This window comes from Nyctereutes procyonoides, unplaced genomic scaffold (assembly GCF_905146905.1).
Source record: "Nyctereutes procyonoides isolate TBG_1078 unplaced genomic scaffold, NYPRO_anot_genome, whole genome shotgun sequence".
NCBI classification, from domain to species: domain Eukaryota; kingdom Metazoa; phylum Chordata; class Mammalia; order Carnivora; family Canidae; genus Nyctereutes; species Nyctereutes procyonoides.
This window is the reverse complement of record NW_026575044.1, coordinates 49,606,145-49,626,898: the sequence shown is the minus strand read 5'-3', so window position 1 is coordinate 49,626,898 and position 20,754 is coordinate 49,606,145. Positions and strand designations below refer to the sequence as shown.

Below are 20,754 nucleotides of genomic sequence, written 5' to 3'. Positions count from 1 at the left end.
ATTTGTGGAATATGAATAATAGTGAAGGGGAATATAAGGGAAGGGAGAAGAAATGTGTGGGAGATATCAGAAAGGGACACAGAACATAAAGACTCCTAACTCTGGGAAATGAACTAGGGGTGGTGGAAGGGGAGGAGGGCGGGGGGTGGGGGTGAATGGGTGACGGGCACGGAGGGGGACACTTGACGGGATGAGCACTGGGTGTTATTCTGTATGTTGGTAAATTGAACACCAATAAAAATTAATTTATTAAAAAAAAAGAAAAGAAAAGAATGTGCCCTCATTGCCTAAGAAAGGCGCTTGATTTTTGTTTTGTTTTGTTCTATTTTACAGGCTTGAGGATCTTGGCTTAAAACAGTTTACCGTGGCAGAGCTATTCACTCGCATATTCATCCCAACCTCCTTTCTGCTGGTGTGCATCTTACACCTTCACTACTTCCACGATAGTTTCCTGGAACTCACAGACCTGAAATCCATTCCCAGCAAGGAAGACAGCGCCATCTACAGGTGAGCGCTCGCAAGAAGCACAAGCCTCTTGATCTGGGGGGACAGCTTTGATTCCTCACCTCAGCTGGGTCCCCTGTAGGAAGCCAATAACTAAGGTAGAGCCAATAACTCAAGGTAGGAAACCTTGAGCTTTCCCTGAGCACCAAGCTGTGAATGCAAAAAAAGAAATGAGAAAAAAATATGGAGTATTTTATGAGCTTCTGAAACAATACGTAGTGACTCATGACTGGTTAATGCAAAGTGATCTTGATCGCGTGAGTAGATTTAGAAGAGCTGCTCAGATGCAAAAATTCTTTAGAGCTGGTGATGGAGATTTTGTATCTGGGCCCGTAATGTGTTTTTAAAACATTTACAAAATCTGGCTGATTCAGAGGATGAGTTCTCTATGGTGCTAACAACCAGTTAAGTAGTGAGAGCAGAGCTAGGGGTGGTGGAGGGGGAGGAGGGCGGGGGGTGGGGGTGAATGGGTGACGGGCACTGAGGGGTACACTTGACGGGATGAGCACTGGGTGTTATTCTGTATGTTGGTAAATTGAACACCAATAAAAATTAATTTATAAAATTAAAAAAAAATAAAATTGCCTAAGTGGATTCAAAAAAAAAAAAAAAAGAAGAAGAAGTGAGAGCAAAGCAAAATGTGATGTGAAGAGCTTTCCCTTCCACTCTGGAAATGAAGAACTACAGCTAAAATGCTAGAATCTGCCATCTACTAGTAGTAAGAATGACGTGTACGGAAATAAAATGAAGACTGTGTTTGCCTTTATCAGCTCTCTGTTGTCTTCTCATTAATAAATATAAATTGTTTATAAGCAACAGATGAGATAGCTCTCTCCCAGCCCATGTGTGTTGAAACCACCACTGGATTTATCACAAATCTCACAGTCTGGTCCCTCACAGGGAGACTTCAAGCATTCTTCTAATGAATGTTCATACTGATTTTCCTCTTTGCTTCAGATTTAGTCCATAGTTCAGTTCCTGGAAAAATCCTTGTTAAGGAACCAGGGGAGCAAAGGGCTATATGGAAGGACTGCAGATGATAGCCACCAATCCCCTCTAGACCTTTAGAATTCCTTCTGAACTCTTTTTGAAGGGAAACAATGAGTAGTACAGCAAAGGAAGAGAAGTTGTATTTCAGCACAGTCTATGAACTACCAAGCATTCGATTTTCTGCTATAGTAGGAACTGGAGTCGCAGATGACTCCAAAACTCTTATTTGATGATGAAAACCATTTTCTAATCACTATTTATTTACATCCAGCAGATTCATTTTCCATATTGTGTTTTGTTGAACCCAGTTTACCTTTCCTTTTCATTCTGAGTATGCTCCAGGTGACCTTCAGGCTGTGAATGGCTCCCAACCAGTAGAATCCCAAAGTATCAAGCAGTCATGATTTCTTATCCTGTCTCGCCACCATCAGTAAGCAAGCTCAGTGAAAACTTGTCTCTTCCTAACTCCCTGGCAGGGAGAGGGCACAGATGGCATCAGTAGCTGTCCTCAGTGATAATCAAACATTAGGAAAAATAAAGTAGTTATTAGAAGACAGGAGCCCCCTTGGAGAGATTACTTCGAGGCAAACATGTTAGCAGCAGAAGTCACCCTAAGGTTAAAAGCTTACAAACACAGTGCGGGCACAGGAAAGTGAGATTTATCGATAATTAGTAAAAGTATTTTTTTAAAGATTTTATTTATTTATTCATGAGAGACACACAGAGTGGGGGTGGGTGGGCAGAGACACAGGCAGAGGAAGAGAAGTAGGCTCCATGCAGGGAGCCTGAGGGACTGTGGGACTCGATCCCAGGACTCCAGAACCAGGCCCTGAGCTAAAGGCAGCGCTAAACCACTGAGTCACCCGGGCTGCCCAGTAAAAGTATTTTTGATGACTTTCTTGACATTGCTTGCAAAAGTTGGGGATAAAATTAGTATTTGATATTCAACTCTGACAAGAAGACATACTTTGTTTCATTATAAATTCATTATGTTCAAAAAGTCATATTCAATAATCAAGAAAAACCTGTTGGCCCGCAAACTATATCTGCATGCTTATAAAAGAAATGTAATGATTGGTGATTGTTAATGATACTTTTAATTTTTTTTCTTCTAAATGCCTTTCTTCCCTTGAATCTCTATTTTCTCCTCATGCAAAGCTCTCCCAGAATGTAGGAGCTTTCTCCTGCCCTTGTTCTTCCTATCGTACCTTTGAATCCAATACCACACAACCAAATAGAAATACAGGTTACAGTTTTACAGGAAAATAGAGATTTTCAGGACCACAGTTTTACAGAAGACCATGCAGCTCAACAAAGATGGCACCAGCCCAAAAGAGTCACAATTTTTGAGACCTACGGTACATGAAAACTGAATTTGTTCCTCAGAGTTCCTTGGAAGCATTTAGAACATTATTTAGTTATGTAGGTTCTGGGGAAGGACTGCAATGTCATGTGGAGATGTTTTCTCCCTGTTTCCATGGCTACTCCACTTACAGCCCTCATCCTCCATGCCCTGGCAAGAGAAGAAAGAAGATCTAAATGATCTGTAGCCATTTGAGGTCATTGCTTGCCTTCCTCATGGCCATGGCTTAGCCCTGAGCATGACCTGAGCAGTTAATTTTCCAAGACAACGTAGAATGACGAGAGATTACATAAGGCCAGCTTTCTAAAGAAGTTAGGAATATGGGATTTCATTTTCAGTTCTTTGAGATACAGTTTTCTAGGATCTGAAAGTTCAGTTCAAACTCAAGTTTGGTATTTTGGGATTTCCTGCAACAGTTTCATATAGTCCCCAAATTTTAACTTTGAAGGTACGATACATATCCCATCTTTTTTAAGCAACTTGTTCCCATTCTGGACTTTTCCCTACTAATAGTTTTCACCTCACAGTATTTTTTGTCCTTGGAGCCCTAATAAGTGACCACATTATGATAAAAATTATGAAGAAAAAGAAATATTCACAGAGTTGGGTTAGACTGTCATGCTTTGCCTTCTCTGCTCCCACCTCCTTAGGAGGTGCTTTACAAAACATGGCCCACAAATAGGGAATAATTGATTCATTGTATTCCTTACGTTGATTCCATTACTGCTGTTTCTGTAAATATCCACCTGTTCTTTTCCAGTTTTGTCCAATGTTTGTGTGTGCCATGTTTTTATGCACACATAAAAGGTCGTGTGGGCAAATGTCACTTGTGTTTGAAGAAGAATTCATTGTGGTTAGCCTTTGAGAATTTATAAAGTTAGCATTTAGAAAAAGTTTTGATATACATCATGAGAGAAGAAAACTTATTTCTAGAAGGTGTTCTCAGGAATATTATTTCATTTATATATTGTTAAACTATATAATATTATAACATAACTATAGTCTACTATAAAATATATATTTAATACTAATGTACTAAATATCCATTATGTATTTAAATATCCATCCCTGCAATTTGTCCATCCTTTGTTTTAGAAAGTATTGGGATGCATATAGAAACAAAATGACTTTTTTTTTAACTTTAGCCTTAGAAAATTTAGAAAACAATATGTTGCATATGGTTACTTATTAGGATTTCTTTTTTTTTTTTTAATTTGGGGAAAGGAGCAAGAATCAATCTTTTAGATGGTATTTTATTTGATAACTGTGCTCTGGAAATTGAAACCTTAAAAAATTTTAGCAAAGTGTGTGAGATGGGGAGGGCAAGAAGCAGGGAGCAACTTGTTATCTTCAAGCATTTTTCTTGAATATGTCTAATTTCACATTGTTCTTAAATCTTGCTGCCCTGACTTGTCTTCATGCATCGAAGTGTCAATGACCACACACCTGCGACTTAAAGCTTGCAAGACAATCTACCTCTTTCCCCTCTAACAATCTCCTCTTTCTCTCTCCTGCCTGTCTCCCCATCACCACCACATGCCACCTTGTGCTTCCATCTCTCACCTCGTAGCCATGCCAAAGTCAATGGGCGCGTATATCTAATAATAAATAGGTGGGTACTTCAATGTTTTCTCTCTTGTTTTTTTTTAATGGTCTCTTGGTTTGGTAAACAATTTGCTGTTTTATAAATGAAAAATGATGTCATCAGGTAGTGGACAGGTATGCTCATGGATGTATTTTGCCAACCAAACCATTGGGTATTTATCCTGAATGGCACTGCAAGTGGATTTGGAGGTTGCAGAGGGTCTTCAGCTGGTGCTTGGCCTTTGGTCTTGGCTCAAACATATGCCCCGTTAATATCATTATTTGGTAAATTGGTTCAAGGCTTGCCTAAGAGCTTATCACCCTCTTGAACACATCATCAAGAGCTCAGCTCAAGAACCACCTCCTCCACAAACCTGCCCACAAATGCCAACTTTCCTCGCTGAAAGTAATCTGCCCTTCCTCTGAATTTCCACAGTACTCTATTATTGCTGCCTTCCGACACTTGCTGTACAGTCCTCTGTCTGCCTGCCTGTCTTATCTCCCTTGCCAGAGGCGTCAGCTCCTCAGGCCTGGAGTCCCTGGTATAATTCACCATGGTGTCCACATATCACCTACCTCCGGGCCTCACCCTTCAGTTGACCCTTGGCAGTTATTTCCTGAATGAAGTGATAATAATCACAACAATATACGGTTAAAAGAAAATTAAGACATCGGTTTCTTCGAATATACCTTTACTTGAAATATCAGTGTATTGAAGAAAGATCTTTTACATCACCAGATTTCACAAAAGATGCAGAAATGGGCACTACCTTAGAGCCACATCACCCAGCTGGGGAGATAAAACATGCAAATGACCACACATAATAAAGAGTAAACTTTGATAAGTATTGTTTGCAGAGTTATCCTCAACTTCCCAAAGAGTAAGGAGAAAAGATCCCTTGGGATCTAATTTACTAAAGCTGCCCTGACTTTATGAAATAGGTGAATTAAAATATCCACTCCTATAACTTTACATCATTTGCAATAAAGCCAGTAATTTAGGCCATAGAAACATATATTTTGCAATTAATCCAATTAACAAAGCAACCCTTTGAAAGAACTGTTGGTCTCTATTGCATTCACTTTTCTCTTAAGGATAATCCCAGGGCTGACGACCAAGTAGCAAACCCTGGAAGCCAAAACTTCCAGAAAGAAGTGTGAAAAATTATTGCATCACTGTGCAGATCACTGAAGGAGGGAATGAGGACTGGCTGGTTCCTTTGGGAGCCAGTTTTGTCAGTAGCCTGGGAGAGAGGAGCCAAGCTCAGGTTTTTAGCTGGCAGGCAGAGAAGCAAGATAAAGACTCCTGCTGGAGATCTTGAGCAACTATTGAAATTTTATCTCTCCAAACCTAAGGGTCTTCTCCCTCAATCTCTCTCCCCATTTCCCTCTCTCCCTCACTTCCCTTCACTCCTGTCTCCCTCCATCCATCCCTTTCCCTCTCCCTTTTCTCTTGTTCATCTATCTCTTTCTATCTCTCACTGTTTCTTCCCATAAAGTATTTACCACTGGCTATATGAGAACACAGCTGGGACACCTAAGAAGGCAGGAGTTGGTTTGAGGGGTTCCAACAGCAGAGGTTGGCACAAGTCATGGCTCCAGTTATCTCAGACTTCTCTCTTGAGAGAAAGCCTATCCATGTCTGTTAACCCAAGTCACAAGGCCAAGGAGGGAATGCACTCAGGAATTCTTAGAATGATCAAGATCCTGAGTCATCTAAAATAATTAAAAGCTCAAAACATTCCACTGTTACACTATCTTCTTTGCAGTAGAATCTTTATTTTTGTCTGAATGCTGACATATTAAGAAAGGCCAGAGTTATTGCCCAGGGAAGATGTAACCCAATAAACTATCCCCTCACTGTGCTTCTGAAAAGCTGTGTGTAAACCATGTCCAATTTTGAATAGGACCTGCTTTGATGTTTTGATGAAAATAGTTAAGCCAATCCTTTTGTTAAGTAAGCTTTCTTTCTACCATAATTTCTTCCTTGTATGCTCAGTGTTTTTTTTTTTAAGATTTTATTTATTTATTCATAGAGATGCAGAGAGAGAGAGTAGCAGAGACACAGGCAGAGGGAGAAGCAGGCTCCATGCAGAGCCTGACGTGGGACTCGATCCAGGGTCTCCAGGATCACACCCTGGGCTGCAGGCGGCGCTAAACAGCTGCGCCACCAGGGCTGCCCAGCTCAGTGTTATTTCATAAGGAGAATACTGTGTTTGTAAATGGGAGTTCTAGATGAAAGAGAAGATGTACCTACATTCAACTTCCGGGTTGATTAAAATTTAGACATGGCCTAAAAAAGTGTGAATTAGGATTGGTGAGGATAGTGGGTGACTGATGAAATTTTGGTTTGTGTCTTCTGTTTTGAATAAGAATGCCTATCCAGGGCATAGAATCCATTGACCAAACATTCAATGAGTCACATTGTATGCCAAGCCCAGTGCTATATTGTGCAAGGGAGCCCAATAGAGTTAAGACTGACTTTCTGCCCTCAAAAGAAGAGTCCCCAGAACTATAATTAGAATAAGATTATGCAGATACAAACAGAGAAAGGTACACAAGGAGGACCATATAAAGAGCCATATAAAGAAAGCTGTGCATGCAGAAGGAAAAAGTGAGTGACAGCACAAAAAGAACATCACCTGCTTTGTTAGAATGCAAAAGGAGAAATGGCCAGTGAGAGGCTTACAGCTCAGAGCCTGGAGCATCATAAAAGCAAGGCAAGGAAGTTATAGGAATGGATAAAGATAATGCAAAAGAAAAGAAAATGAACTCCATAGGGGGAAAGGCATGCAAAAAGGTATAATTTAAGGAAGTAGGGGAGGAGGTTTTCTGAGAATCCAGTTCATCACCATGTCTATTTGTAAATTTCCTTCAAGTGCGGATTAGGTAATTTGCACATGAAGTTCAGCACAGAATTACCAGTATTGTGAGTTTTAGGGAGCATGGTTGCTAATTTATCTTTTGAAAAACCAGGGTCCCTTTTTAAAATGTACTACTGAGGGGAAATATCTAAATTGAGGCACACAGGCTTTCCAGGAGATTCGGGCCAGCTGTTCATTAATGGCAAACTGAAGGCTGGTTCTGTCCATGAACTCCCCATGGTGCAGATGGCCCCACCTCATCAAATGCAGTAGTGGGAGCTGGTTGGTGGGCAGACTGCAGGGAGTGCAGGTTCAAAGTGATGGAGACAGACTCCTAAGGAAGAAACATTGGCTCTTTTTCTTCCCAATGGCCATTGTCATACACCGATTCTGTTAAGAATGTGCTGATGACAAAGTTATAGTCTGGGTTGAGCATCTGCCTCAGTGTCCGGTGTGCTGCGGTCCCTTGCAAAAGCATGTTTCTAATTCCGCCTCTTTGTGATACAATTATCAAAGCAGTACATGAAAATCTGTCATTAGCAGATGGTTCTTTAAAAATAGTCCCTGTGTACTAAGCATTTCTTTAAGAGCTTAACAGAAGTCACCTTAGTTTTCACAGCCTCCTGTGAAGTAGGCGCTATTATTGCATTTTACAGATCAACAGACTGAGACTTAGGGGCAGGGCATGGAGTTTTGCTAAATCATCCTGCTAGTAAGTTCCACTTGAGGTTTGAATCTGAATCTTTCCAATGAGCATGCTTTAACATTATTTTGTATTGCCTTCAAAAAATTGCTCTGAAAAAAATGGAAGAAAAATGAAAGCATATATACGCAGGTGTTCTTTTTAAAATTGTAAACTCCAATCAGGCACTAGAAATATTTTCATCTGTACACGTTTTATGCACACAGATTTTTTTCATGTAGTTTCTCCATTAACAGACTCCTAGACTCTAGTAAGTTCCAGCCTGATACAGGTCTTCCCTTTTTTCTCTCCCATCCATTAACAAGCTCCCAAGGTTAGACTGGTCCAGAAGGCATCCAGGTATCACAGGCCTGGTTTCCTTATAAGGATTATGTCAGAGGGAAATGCACAGGTACTTGGCTCAGACACAGTTATTCGGTTCTCTTCTCTCCCCAGCCTTATTTAGTCCCAGATCTCTCTTAGACTATTACAAGTTTCCGGAAGTCCATCTTCCGAACATGCTTCCATACGATTCCAGTGTTTTTCTTTGATCTTTTCATTGGCTTAGCTCCACCTATGGAAAGACACTCTGGGGGCCTCTTTGCTTGAGGACTTTTTGTTATGTAGCTAGAGTGGCAGCTTCAGAAACAGCCTCATCTCTGTAAATTTCATCTCACAAATTAACTCTAATTCTTGGCAAGCTGTTTTCCTTGTCAGTACTGAGTCACAGCAGTTATCGATGTAGATGATAGAAATGCACTCCGAGATGATCATGCTGCCACCAAATGTCATACTGAAAAGTATCTTCTCACTTATAGAATGCATCATATGAATATTACAATTGTGTGACACATGACTGCTTTTACATTTAATATCACCTTATATGCAGAGTCCTAGCGAAGTAGGAACAGCATGTATGTCCTCTGAGATTTGACATGCAGTGCTGGTGTGTAAAATATGGTCTTGGAGTTTCAGGAGAGGCGAGGGGGTACTTTCCCAAATATAGGAGGGTGAAGCGACTAGCTTTGGAAAATAAAAAAGTAGTATGTCGTGGTAACTCCTACCAACGTGGAACCATCCTCAAGACATTCTTTCCTTGTTTAATTGTTTCCGCATTCTATAATTTACCTGGTGGACACTCTGTGAAAAGGAATTAATTTTGGATTGTAAAAGCTCTTAAAGTCTAAGAATGATGCGGATTCATTGCAACAGTTACCCAGCATCATAGGTAGGTTTCAAATATAAAATCGATGAGTCGCAAGTAAGCTTAGATTTTTATCTAGCCAAACTTACTCATTTTATTGAAGAAAAAAGTGAATTTCAGAAGGGTTAGATAATATACTCAGAGCCCACAATTATACAGATAGGATAACATCATTATTTGTCCCTCCTGTTACAACCAGGCTGAAACGTATACACATCATTACAAATGGAGAAGACTATCAGGATTTCCAGTACATCTTTCCCTGATATGTATTACCCACAAATGTTCCTTCAAATTGGCTATGAGTAAAAAGATATACTTTTAACAATTTAGGAGGAACATGCTACTTGTTATTGTGCAATATGAAATAAGCTGTAATGCTCCGGCTGCTGTCCGGGCTCAGTGAAACTGTGTCCCTGTGCCTCACCCAGGCTGTCACACACCCTCCCGTGATCAACACCAGTGCCCGCGGGCTGGGGACGAGATGCAAACTTCTTACTCCTGAAAGCATTTCGCTTCCACTGCATACGCTTCAAATGACGGCAGAGTGGGATGAGTCTATACAATGGTTGACTGTGATTACACATTACTTAAGAATAATTATTTAAAAATCTATTGAGAGTGTGAATGACTGGATTCTTGTGGGATGGTTTTCCGCGTTACTAAAAAGCATGTTGTGATTTGCCTCTGTTGTCTATATGTTCTCCCCTTTATGATCTGCAGTCCAATCCACTCTATTCAGTCGCCAAGCCTAGGGTTCATAGCAAAAGCACGCTATTGATGCCATCCTGGAATGCACTTGGCATTAGGACGTACTGCAACCGGCATACAGGAATGCAATAGTGGATGATATGTAGCATGATGTGTGATCTCTGACATTCCTTATAATTCTTCTGTTCTCATCTCCTTTTTTTCCTTTCTATTTCAATTACTTTGAGCAGCATCAAGAAAAAATTACCAATCCACCAAAATGAGTAAGTCCCCCGTGAAGCCATGAAATGCTTGCTCTACATGATGCCATTTCATGCTTCTACATCCTAAACTCTGACCATTTTCTCCTCCGGGAAAAATGTCAAGTTTAGGTGTCAATAGCTCTCATTACTGACTAATCACTAGAACCTGAATTGGAAAAGCTAACAAGACCTAACTGAGTTTACAGTTTGTTTTTAGAAAGAGCTTAAAAAAAAAAAAGTGACAAGATGCTAACAACCCCACATTGCAAGGCCTCTGTACATGCACTGATTTTCATTTTTATTTATCCTCCTTTTACTTGCCCCTCACTCACATCTCTCCCAGGGCTCTTTCCTCTCTTGACTTCCCTGCTCTCTGCCAACAGACTGGCGCACCCTGAAGGAAGCCTTCCGGACCTTGCCATGATGAATCTGACCGCCAGCCTGGACAAGCCGGACCTAAAGAAGCTGGCCGAGCCTAGGGAGGACAAACCACCAGAGGGATGCCCTGAAAAGGCTGAGAAGGCTGAGCTTGGAAAAGACAGCGAGGAGGAGGAGGAAGAAGAGGAGGAAGAGGAGGAGGAGGAGGAAGAAGAGGAAGAGGAAGAGACCTCAGGTAATCCACCCACTACCAGTAGCTACTCAGAAAATCCTGGCTGACAGACCCAGTGAATGAATCAGACTTGTTCCCAGGTGGATATAGATTTGATCCAGTCCATGAAATAAAAATTGGGGTGTGGTCTTTTGGTTGTTATAGTTAACAACATTTGGTTCCAATTGCTCCCATCATTTCCTTGTGATTCTGATGTAGAAGAAGAGAGCTGATCCTCAGCTATGGATCCTGGATTCTGATCTGCCAGAGGTTGTCTGGGCCAGGCCCGGGGAGCTGTGGCTCTGAGCTGTGCTGTCTGAAACCTGAGCAAGGACATCTCCTACCAGCAGCGGAGGCAGACAGCTGTGTAGAATTTGAGAACATTCTCAACAGGGCTTTTTCAAATGCATTCTCAAAGATCCCAAAAATCCCAGTCTGGGAACTAGTCATTAAGAACACATTTATAATTCGGTCCTAATGTTTCAGGACCTGGGAACTGGAGGAGCAAATGAGTTATGGGATCATTATTATGTCAAACCAACTCCTAGAGGTATTTTTGTTGTCACTGTTAGTTTCGATTTTTCCCTTTTGATTCTTTAGGCTCCTTTTTCTATTTTCCTCCATAGACTTGAAATAACGTTTAATAGGGCACAATGAGAACTGGACCTCCGTGATGATCAGGACGCCTTATCTGACAGCAGAGAAGGCGGGGTGCTTGGTCTGGTGAGCGGCTCCCAGACAGTACGGGAGGAACAAGACTGAGTAGCCTTGGGGGTGGTGTTGTGAGTCCATGACTGTGGAGTCCTGTGCTTGTCTTTGCTGGTGTTCTGTGCTTTAAAGGATTAGAAGACGTAAAAGCACAAGGCAGAAAATCCCTCCCAAAGGCAAATTCCCCCAAACATGATGCCTTTTCACCCCTCATCTCAGAAGACCCTGAGGGAGGCCCAGAACTACGCTTCCCATATCTAAGGAATGGCTGTTTCTCTGGGTAAAGGAGAACCGTGCTTAGTGAGACCAAAGACTCAGGACTAAGATTTAGCCAAGTACTTCATGAAGGTTTGAGCTTTACTAATAGGATTTCACCAAAAACTGGATTGCACTTTGCCCTGGCACTCCCTCATACATCTGCCATCTATACCTCTAAATTATTCTCAGTTAGGACTGAAATCTTTGTATCAACTATTGTCTGTGTCACTTCGTAAATAAGCATTTTTCACGATGTCTGAAATGTTATTGAAACTTTTAGAACCAGGTACAATAACTGCTACAACTATCCCAGTTATGTGAAGAAGAAACTACTTAAAGCCTTATCTGTCTAGGTTCGTGAGCTTTTGTTTACACATATGGTGATGTGGTGATTCCACAAAATAGTTCTGTCATGACTTCTATTCACATGAACTGGGACAGCCCCTCTACACAGAAGCATGACCCCAGTCTGCAAAATGTTACCACTTAGCACAAGGTGGAAAGAAGGAAATGACTCACTTGATCAAAAATTATGATTAAAGTGAGTTTGACCATATTTCATGAACTGGGCCTGGGTCATTCAGACTCTCTGTTCACTCTCAGTTGCAACAAGGAGCAGGCTCTAACTGCTGGCTCCTCTGGGGTGAATGGAGAGTTTATCCAGTCCCTTTAAGCTTCTGAAGGAACTAGAATTTATGGAAGCATGGTTTTGACAAGAAAAATGTCATTTAGAGGGATCTCAGTTACCTAATATTCCCAAGAAATTATGGAATTATAGCTCAGCCTTAAGAATAAATAAGCTCAAAATTATTCTTCACACTCATTTAATGAAAGCAACATTGTCCCTCAGAGTCTCAGTGTGTGATGTCTAAATAATTATGATATGGGATTTTTAGACCACTCTTCCTCCAGATTTTGATATTCTTAGAATTCATTCACTACTACTATTTTACAGCTTCTCATTCCAATCTGAATGTTATAAGATCTGCTTTAAATAATAATGAAAAAAACCCACAACATTTTATGCACTTGGGTGAATTTACTATTTTGCAGATTTAAGAAACAAATGGCATCTGGTGATTGACCGCCTCACTGTGCTCTTCTTAAAATTCCTGGAGTATTTTCACAAGCTGCAGGTGTTCATGTGGTGGATTTTGGAGTTGCATATCATCAAAATTGTTTCATCGTACATTATCTGGGTTTCTGTGAAAGAGGCAAGTGAACATTTGTTGTATCGTCAGGCCAAACAAAACCACAGTGGGTCATCATTTTCCTTTTCCAACTGTCCACGATTTTATTTTAAATGAAATTCCTATCACATTAGAACACCAAGCCCCTAAGACAGCACATATACTTTGACATGCAAAAAACCAAAGGACAGTTGTCCTGAGAAGTGGGAAGGAAAGAAGGGGAGAAAGATGCTCCTGGCTTAGTTCCTGATTGGCTTCATCATATCAGAAAGGTTACTTATTTTCATTGAGTCTTCAGATGAATTGTGTGAGAGCAGGCTGTGCTTCTGCACTACCTGTGCACAAACTCTTTTTGAGTAAAATAATAATATTCCAGTTTATGTTACCACTGGTGTAAACTCAGCTTCCCAAATTTAATAAAACTCTGTGCCAGAGTTCACCTTGTTTATTATTGGATATTTTGAGACAAGACACAGTACTTCAACATTGTATTGTATTGCAGTTCTGTTTTCTTATCTGGAAAGAGGAGAGGCATCATTTAGCCAATAATTATTTGATGCTTACTATGGAGAGATTAGCTCAATTTCAATTTATTCAGGAGATAATTTACACATATTTCTCATTTTTCTGGACTAGTTTTGAGTGACAATTCAAAGAGTCTTTGCCCACTAAAAATTGAGTCAGGGAGCTACGGCCTCTAATTTTTAAAAAGTTAAATCATAACAACATATTACAACTACAACACTATAAACCTAAAATATTCACGAGTAGGTAACTAAGGGATGAACCTTAATTTGAGCTCCCCAGTCTAAACTAGGACTTTCTCCATTTCACACAAACCATCTGGAATGGATCTATGATTGCTGCCAGGTGAAAACAAAAACAGAAACTACTCTACCTGTGAGATTTATAGCAAAAAGAGACGTATGTTCTACTGTTAACAGTCTACACATTAATTAGAATTAAAATCTAGCCTGCTATGTGTATTCACTGAAGATAAAGATGTTTAAGCCTTTTAATTATAGAGGTAAATTGGCCAATTCAGAAAGAATTTGAGGGTCAGAGTATTAAAGAGCAATGAAGAAGGGCAAGAGAAAGCATTTGGCTAAAAAATAGCAAAGGCCATTTCAGAATTAACCAAATCAAATGTACACACGTCTTTGGATGGCATGAGAAGTTATTGCAGAGAAGACAATTATATGATGGAAAGGGGCATCAAATGAAATAAATTAGTGTGAGTAGGGCATAGAAAATCCACTTTCTGAAATTCATCCTACAAAGTTTAGAAAGAGAAAGAAAAAGTTCAATGATACCACTTTCATACAAATCCTAAATGAAAGGGAGGCATAAATTTGTTAAAATCATCCTAATGAGTCCTGAGATTTAGTCTATAGTTAATAGAGTATCAAGATAGGGGATCATGGTCTGTTCACCCTGCTATACAATTGGGAAAAAGGCCTTTGATGGCATATGACCATTTCCTTCTCTAGGATTTATACATTGTGCAATCTTCCAGAATTTTCCTTCCTAACTCCATCTCTTTCTCCTATAACTTTAAAACACATCAGAGACTCATGCATCAAAGAAATACTGCTCCCACTGCTGCTAACATCTTCCAGAATCCCTTTGTGAGAAGGTTAACCTCTAAGTGTGTCACTGTAGGTTCACATGTTGTTATCCCACCTGCATGAGGGGTTTCTGGCCCCAGAGTGTGAGTTCCTGTGTGATACTTGGACATCATAAGGTCTCTCCTCTCTGAGCACTGACTTTGGTCTCTGAGCTTCCCTTCATCGCTGATTCTTATTAACATCACTGGGATGATGGGATGGGATGTAATCACTGGTATTACACATGGGATGTAATCATAAAAACCATTTTATTTCGGACCTCTAATGTCCCTTGAAAATGTATACTACAGAGAAAGTTTTCTGCATGCCCCTGAATGAAAAACACTTTCTGATCATTCCTAGGTAATAGAATAGAAAGTTCACTATGTCAGATAGTGAACAGAATCTCTCTTCGTTAATTAGACTTGTCCAGTCACAAAAAAGAACCAAACTCTGATCTCTTTTTTTTTCACATGAAGATAGAAATGGCTTTAGTTTTTATTTTTTTAAGTTTTTATTTAAATTCCAGTTAATTAACATACAGTGTGATATTAGTTTTTCGTGAACAATATAGTGATTTGGCACTTCCATACATCACCCAGTACTCATCAGAGGTGCGCTCCTCAATCCTCATCACCTATTACACCTATCCCCCACTTCCTCCCCTCTGGTGACCATCAATATGTTCTCTATAGTTAAAAGTCTGTTTCTTGTCTTGCACTTCTCTCTCTCTCTCTCTCATTTCCCTTTGCTCAATTGTTTTGTTTCTAAATTCCCATGTTAGTGAAATTGTATGATTCTTGTCTTTCTCTCACTGAGTTATATCGCTTAGCATAATACTTTCTAGCTCCATCCACATCATTCAAAATGGCAAGATTTCATTCTTTTTTATGGCTGAATAATAGTTATACATATATATATGATAGATGGATGATAGATGATAGATAGATAATAGAGTAGATAGATAGATAGATAGATAGATAGATAGATAGATATCACATCTTCTATATCCACTCATTAGTTGATGGATACTTGGTCTATTTCTATAATTAGGCTGCTTTGTAGGTAGTGCAGCCGTGAACATCAGGGTACATATATCCCTTTGAATTAGTGTTTTTGTATTCTTTGGGTAAATACTTAGTAGTGTAATTGCTGGATCATAGGGTAGTTCTATTCTTTTTACTTTTTGAGGACCTTCTATACTATTTTCTGGAGTAGCTGCACCAGTTTGCATTCCCACCAACAAGGCAAGAAGGTTCCCCTTTCTCTACATCCTTACCAACACCTAAACTCTGACCTCTTACCAGGTAGAAGAGTTCCCTCTTCTAGTGATTTCTTTTTTTTTTTAAGATTTTATTTATTTCTTCATTTCTCATGTACACCTCCGTCACTCTGCCCCCCTTTCCAGTGATATAACTTCTGTTATAAGCCTCTCACCCACCCACCCCCAGCTCTAGGCTAGACCATAGCCTCGGGCGGGAATGGTGGTGTGTTTTCTTTGGATGGCCTCACACTGGCCTGGAGCTGATTAAATCTTCCTTTTCTCTCATGGGGCTCCTCTAGCCCCTAGTGTCCCATCATCTGCTCCTCCTGACCTTTTCTGTTGGAGTCTCATCACCCCTGTAGACAGTGTCCCTGAGCAAGACTTAGGACAGCTCCGGGCACTCCCTCTTTCCTGCTTCAGGTCTAATGGCAGCACTCACACAGCCTGTATTCTGCTAATGTCTATGGCTCCCAATGAAGCAACTCCTGTGCCTTGTCACCAAACCCCTGCCAGCCCAATTTTCTGAGTGAAGTTGGACATCAGTGTCCAGAGTACACAGATTAGCATCTCTGTGTGGTGTTGCTTGAAGCTCCTCGCTTGGGGTTCGGGTAGAGAATGGCAGCATCCCTTCCTCCCTTCCCCATCACCTCGTGGAGGAGGGGGGACTAACAGAAGTGCCCTCTACAGAGAAATTTCCTGACACTCCCTCCTGTCACCTTCACCATCTTGACCCATTTCTGCCTCCCAAGAGAGCTTTAAAAGACCTCTAAGCAGTTTCCCATCAACTGTTTTGATTTGAAATTTCTTCAGACCTGGCTAGCACCTCATTTTGGAATGTTTTGCCTCTATGGGTTCTAACCTGGTGCCTCATGAGGCCTCAACTGAACACTTTCTATACTAAGAAAAGTTGGGAAAGAAAGACAAATACCGACTCTTAGAAGGAGCCACGTGTCAAATCCAGGCTATGATGCATCTGAATCATATCTGCTTATAACAAAGGCGAGTGTCTAGGTCTTCTCATGGGTATGGGCTGGGAGGGAGCTATACTGCACAATTACAGGGGCATTGTTCACCTGTGACCAGCAGCCTCTGACACTGTGCCTCTGAGGTGCTGATTTATACCCGCAGGGGCCCCTTCTGCTTTGAAGGCTTGGTTTATCCTCAACCAGAGACGCCTATCAGTGATGACATTTGCCTCATATATTTTCTATTCATAGCTTATTCACTTTGATTGGCATAAAAGAGATCTTCTCTCAAAAATGACATCATGGGGCACCTGGGTGGCTCGATAAATTAAATGTCTGCCTTCAGCTCGGGTTGTGATCCCAGGGTCCTGATATTGAGCCCCGAATCAGGCTCCCTGTTCAGTGGGAGTCTGCTTCTCCCTTTCTCCCTCCCTCTGCCTCTCCCTTTGCTCATGCTCACTCTCTCTCTCTCAAATAAAAAATAAAATATTTTTAAAAAATTTTCGGATCAGTAAATGGCAAAATGAGAACAAAGTCAACAACCTCAGTGAAATCATCCTTATCAGCAAGGCTGCTTGTTTTCACAAACTTCAGGGTCATTTCTCAGGTCATTTTATTAAAATTCTCGGGTCAAACGTTAAACCTCTCCAAGTCTATCATGGGCATCTGAGGAAGAAGAAGCAAGAGAAATAATTTGTTATAGAGGCCTTTCTTTTACATCAGCAGCTCTTACTAGAGTGACACCACTTTAAAAGGACCTAGATTTTAAATACATGTGACATTATCATCTTTTTTTTATATACAACTATGTTTCTAATTTCAAAGGTTCCTAGAAAGGTCTGAGAGATCTGGTTATTCTTTGAGGAAGGGATCACACCTTATTTTAGCATCCTGAGCAGCTCCTATGGGGCCTGGCCTATTGTAGAGGCTCAGTAATTGTTTACTGGCTGGAGGAAATAAATAAAACATCTTCGCAAGCTTGAGATTCTCCCCTCATGTCAGTTGGTGTTTTCTTATTTTCACTCTCACTAACCATTCATTTGGCCTTTATTATGCACTTAAACTAAATTGCCATAAACTGAATGTTTATCCTGTGCTAGATGCTGGCACAAAGGCATGAAAGACACATTTCTTGCCTCAGTGCGCAGTCTGGTGGTCATGGCTGGCAAATCAAACAAAAACCACATTAGAGGTGCCCCCAGGAGGCTTTGGGTACAAGGGGGTGGGTGTGTCAATCAGGGTTGTGGTTGAGTGTGGAGGTGCTCACTGAGGTGCAGATGCTCTGAGGGAAGAGGCCAGCTGGCCCCTCCATAGTGGAGACCACAGTTCTCAGGGGTTCCTCTCTCAAGGCGGTGGCCTCAAGCCTTACAAGTTTATATTCAGAGAAAGTGACAATTTGTGGAAAAGTGTTTTGTAAGGAAGGCATATGTCATAAAATTACTTCCCCAAATTTCTTGATAATACAAATCACCTGGATGCTTATTAGATGCGTGGGTGACCAACTATTTCCCTAGAAATTCTGATTCATCAGATGTTGGTTGGGGCCCAGATATTTGTCTTTTGTGAATTTTTCAAGTACATTTCACAAGATTGCCACCATCAGGGGAAAGGATAAGACCATTATCAACTGTGTTTATATTGGAGGAAGCATAGTGTTTCTCTGAGTCTGTGTCTTCCCATCTCACCAAAACTGCGAGGCCTCATTTTACTTAATTCCCAATGACGTTGGATATTGGCAGTCATTTCCTTGTCCTTGAAGAGCTTCTGTTGTCTTCCAGAACAGTGTACTTCCTTGGCCCCTCCCTTCTGCCTCATTCATGGGCTCCTTCTCTTCCCACCAACTCCTCTCTTCTCTAGGTTCTAACTGCAGCCCCCTTTCTGCTTCTAGACCTTCTCTGGGTGGTTTCATGAGCTCCTGTGGTTCACTCACCATCAACATGCAAGAATCATAAATCTATGTCTTCATCCCATCTGGTCTTTGAATTCCAGGCCCGTGTCTCTAAGGGACTACTGGATATGAGTGACCTTGACCTGGAGTGTCCCAAAAGTACCTTCAATATGTCTAAAACTGAGCCCCCTACCTCCACATAATTTTCCTTTTAGATTACTTGACCATATGCCTAATCCTGCTCCAATCCCTTCTCTGGCTGGTATGTATTCCATCATGCAGCCAGAATAGTCTTTCCAGTGCATAAATATGATCATGTTAATTCTTAACTCAAAAACTTTCAATAGCTTTTCTGTCCTCACAAACATGAGATATAGGACCCATATAGGTTCTGGCCCAGGACCACTTCACTGCTTTCTTTCCTAGCCTAGGTGGATTCCAAAGCCCTCTAAAGTGACCCTGATCACACTGCTACTTTTAGGATGTCCACCCCATGCTCTAGAAGGCCTCACACCAGCAATTCCCCAGTCTGGCTAACTTCTATTTGTACCTTCAGCCTCGGTTTAGATCAAACACCCATGGATAGTCTTTCCTTAACCCTGGACTGTGCTGCCATCCAGCTGGCATCAGCCCAGGCAAACACTCCCTCCACCATTTTGTCATGAGCCTTCTACACAGTTCTTGCTTGCACTACCCCATGTGTTTCTTGAGCCCAGGGACTCACATAGGATATGTTACCTTGAACTTAGTTAGGACTTAATATATCTTTTTTTTAACACTCAAAAGATCAAGAGTTCTTTGTGAACTCATTGTGCTGTTTTTATACTCAGTGGCTTAAATGCAGACTAAAAGGAATAACTAAGAGACTTAATTTCATAGTAGCTTTAAGTGGCATACAGAATTAATTGAGGAGAAAAGAAATGTTTTTAAATATCCCACTTAAAGTGACACTGGCTGATGACTAAGAAAGAGTCACTTAGCCAATCAAAATATTTTGTTAAAATGTAACATTTATTGTGTTTGTGAGTGCTGTAGAGTTCACGGGGCAATATTTCTTCCCTCCTCAATTAATTCTGAAAGGCAGTTCTTAATACCCTAATACTTCAGCACTTCATTCCCAGAGAGGTTCCTTGCCTGGACAGTGACAAGTAGTTGAGTAGAAAAATAGTGGATAATAAATTACAGAATTAAATACTGTCGCCTGTCTCCTCACTGCTTGTGTAGTTTTTGTCAGCAAATCAGGTGACCATACTTTTTACAGCCCATAGTACTTAGCCCTGGCCATATGTTGAATTGTATCAATTGAGCGTGTGCTAATTAGTGTCAGTATTAATTAATTCATGCTGACAATAGTAAATGTTCTTATGAACTTATTTTATCAATATCTAGATATTATTTTAATCACGTGAGTGTTTTCCATGGATGAGTAAGATGGCTGTGCTTCTGTATTGTTCAATGAACTGCTGGCTATGAAGAACAATTGGAAATGATTAGACATCTCACCTAATTGATAAACACATACGCACAATCTAAAACTAAGTTGAAGTCATTGCCTTCCCTCTTTACACCTGCCCCTTACCCCAGCCAAGATCCTGTCTCTATAGTCTCACTATCGTCCTCTCAGGGCTCTGGCTCCCAAGCCAGAAATCTGGGAGGCGTTCTTTATACCCCCTCCTTTAGCCCCAAGTCCACACCATCAAGCCATTCAGTCAACAACTCGAGCTAGTTTTACTTCCCATCTCAAACCCATGACTCCTCCCCATCTCTGCTCCACTGCCCTGGTTGGGCCCTGGTCATGTTCTCCTGGTAGTACGTGTGATCCGGTCTCCTGACCTCTCCATTCTTCAGTTATACTTATTTCAACAAAATGAAAATCTATCCTTAAGATTTTCACCGGGAAGAGTTGGCTGTCTACCAGAGGGTTCCTAGGCCATAGAATGGTTTAAAAAGGGTCCACTGGGGGATCCCTGGGTGGCGCAGCGGTTTAGCGCCTGCCTTTGGCCCAGGGCGCGATCCTGGAGACCCGGGATCGAATCCCACATTGGGCTCCCAGTGCATGGAGCCTGCTTCTCCCTCTGCCTGTGTCTCTGCCTCTCTCTCTCTCTCTCTCTCTCTCTCTCAATCTGTGACTATCATAAATA

General features: G+C 41.0%; 1 protein-coding gene across 2 annotated transcripts in view; it reads left to right on the top strand.

Moving 5' to 3' along the window:
• Positions 1–20,754, top strand: part of PIEZO2 (piezo type mechanosensitive ion channel component 2) — a 447,149-nt gene that overhangs the window by 346,581 nt on the left and 79,814 nt on the right. For both annotated transcript variants that reach the window (XM_055324440.1, XM_055324441.1), the window contains exons 17-19: positions 334–507; positions 10,528–10,757; positions 12,753–12,913. In XM_055324440.1, coding sequence (XP_055180415.1) covers positions 334–507; positions 10,528–10,757; positions 12,753–12,913 — 565 coding nt within the window. The remainder of the gene's footprint in view (positions 1–333; positions 508–10,527; positions 10,758–12,752; positions 12,914–20,754) is intronic.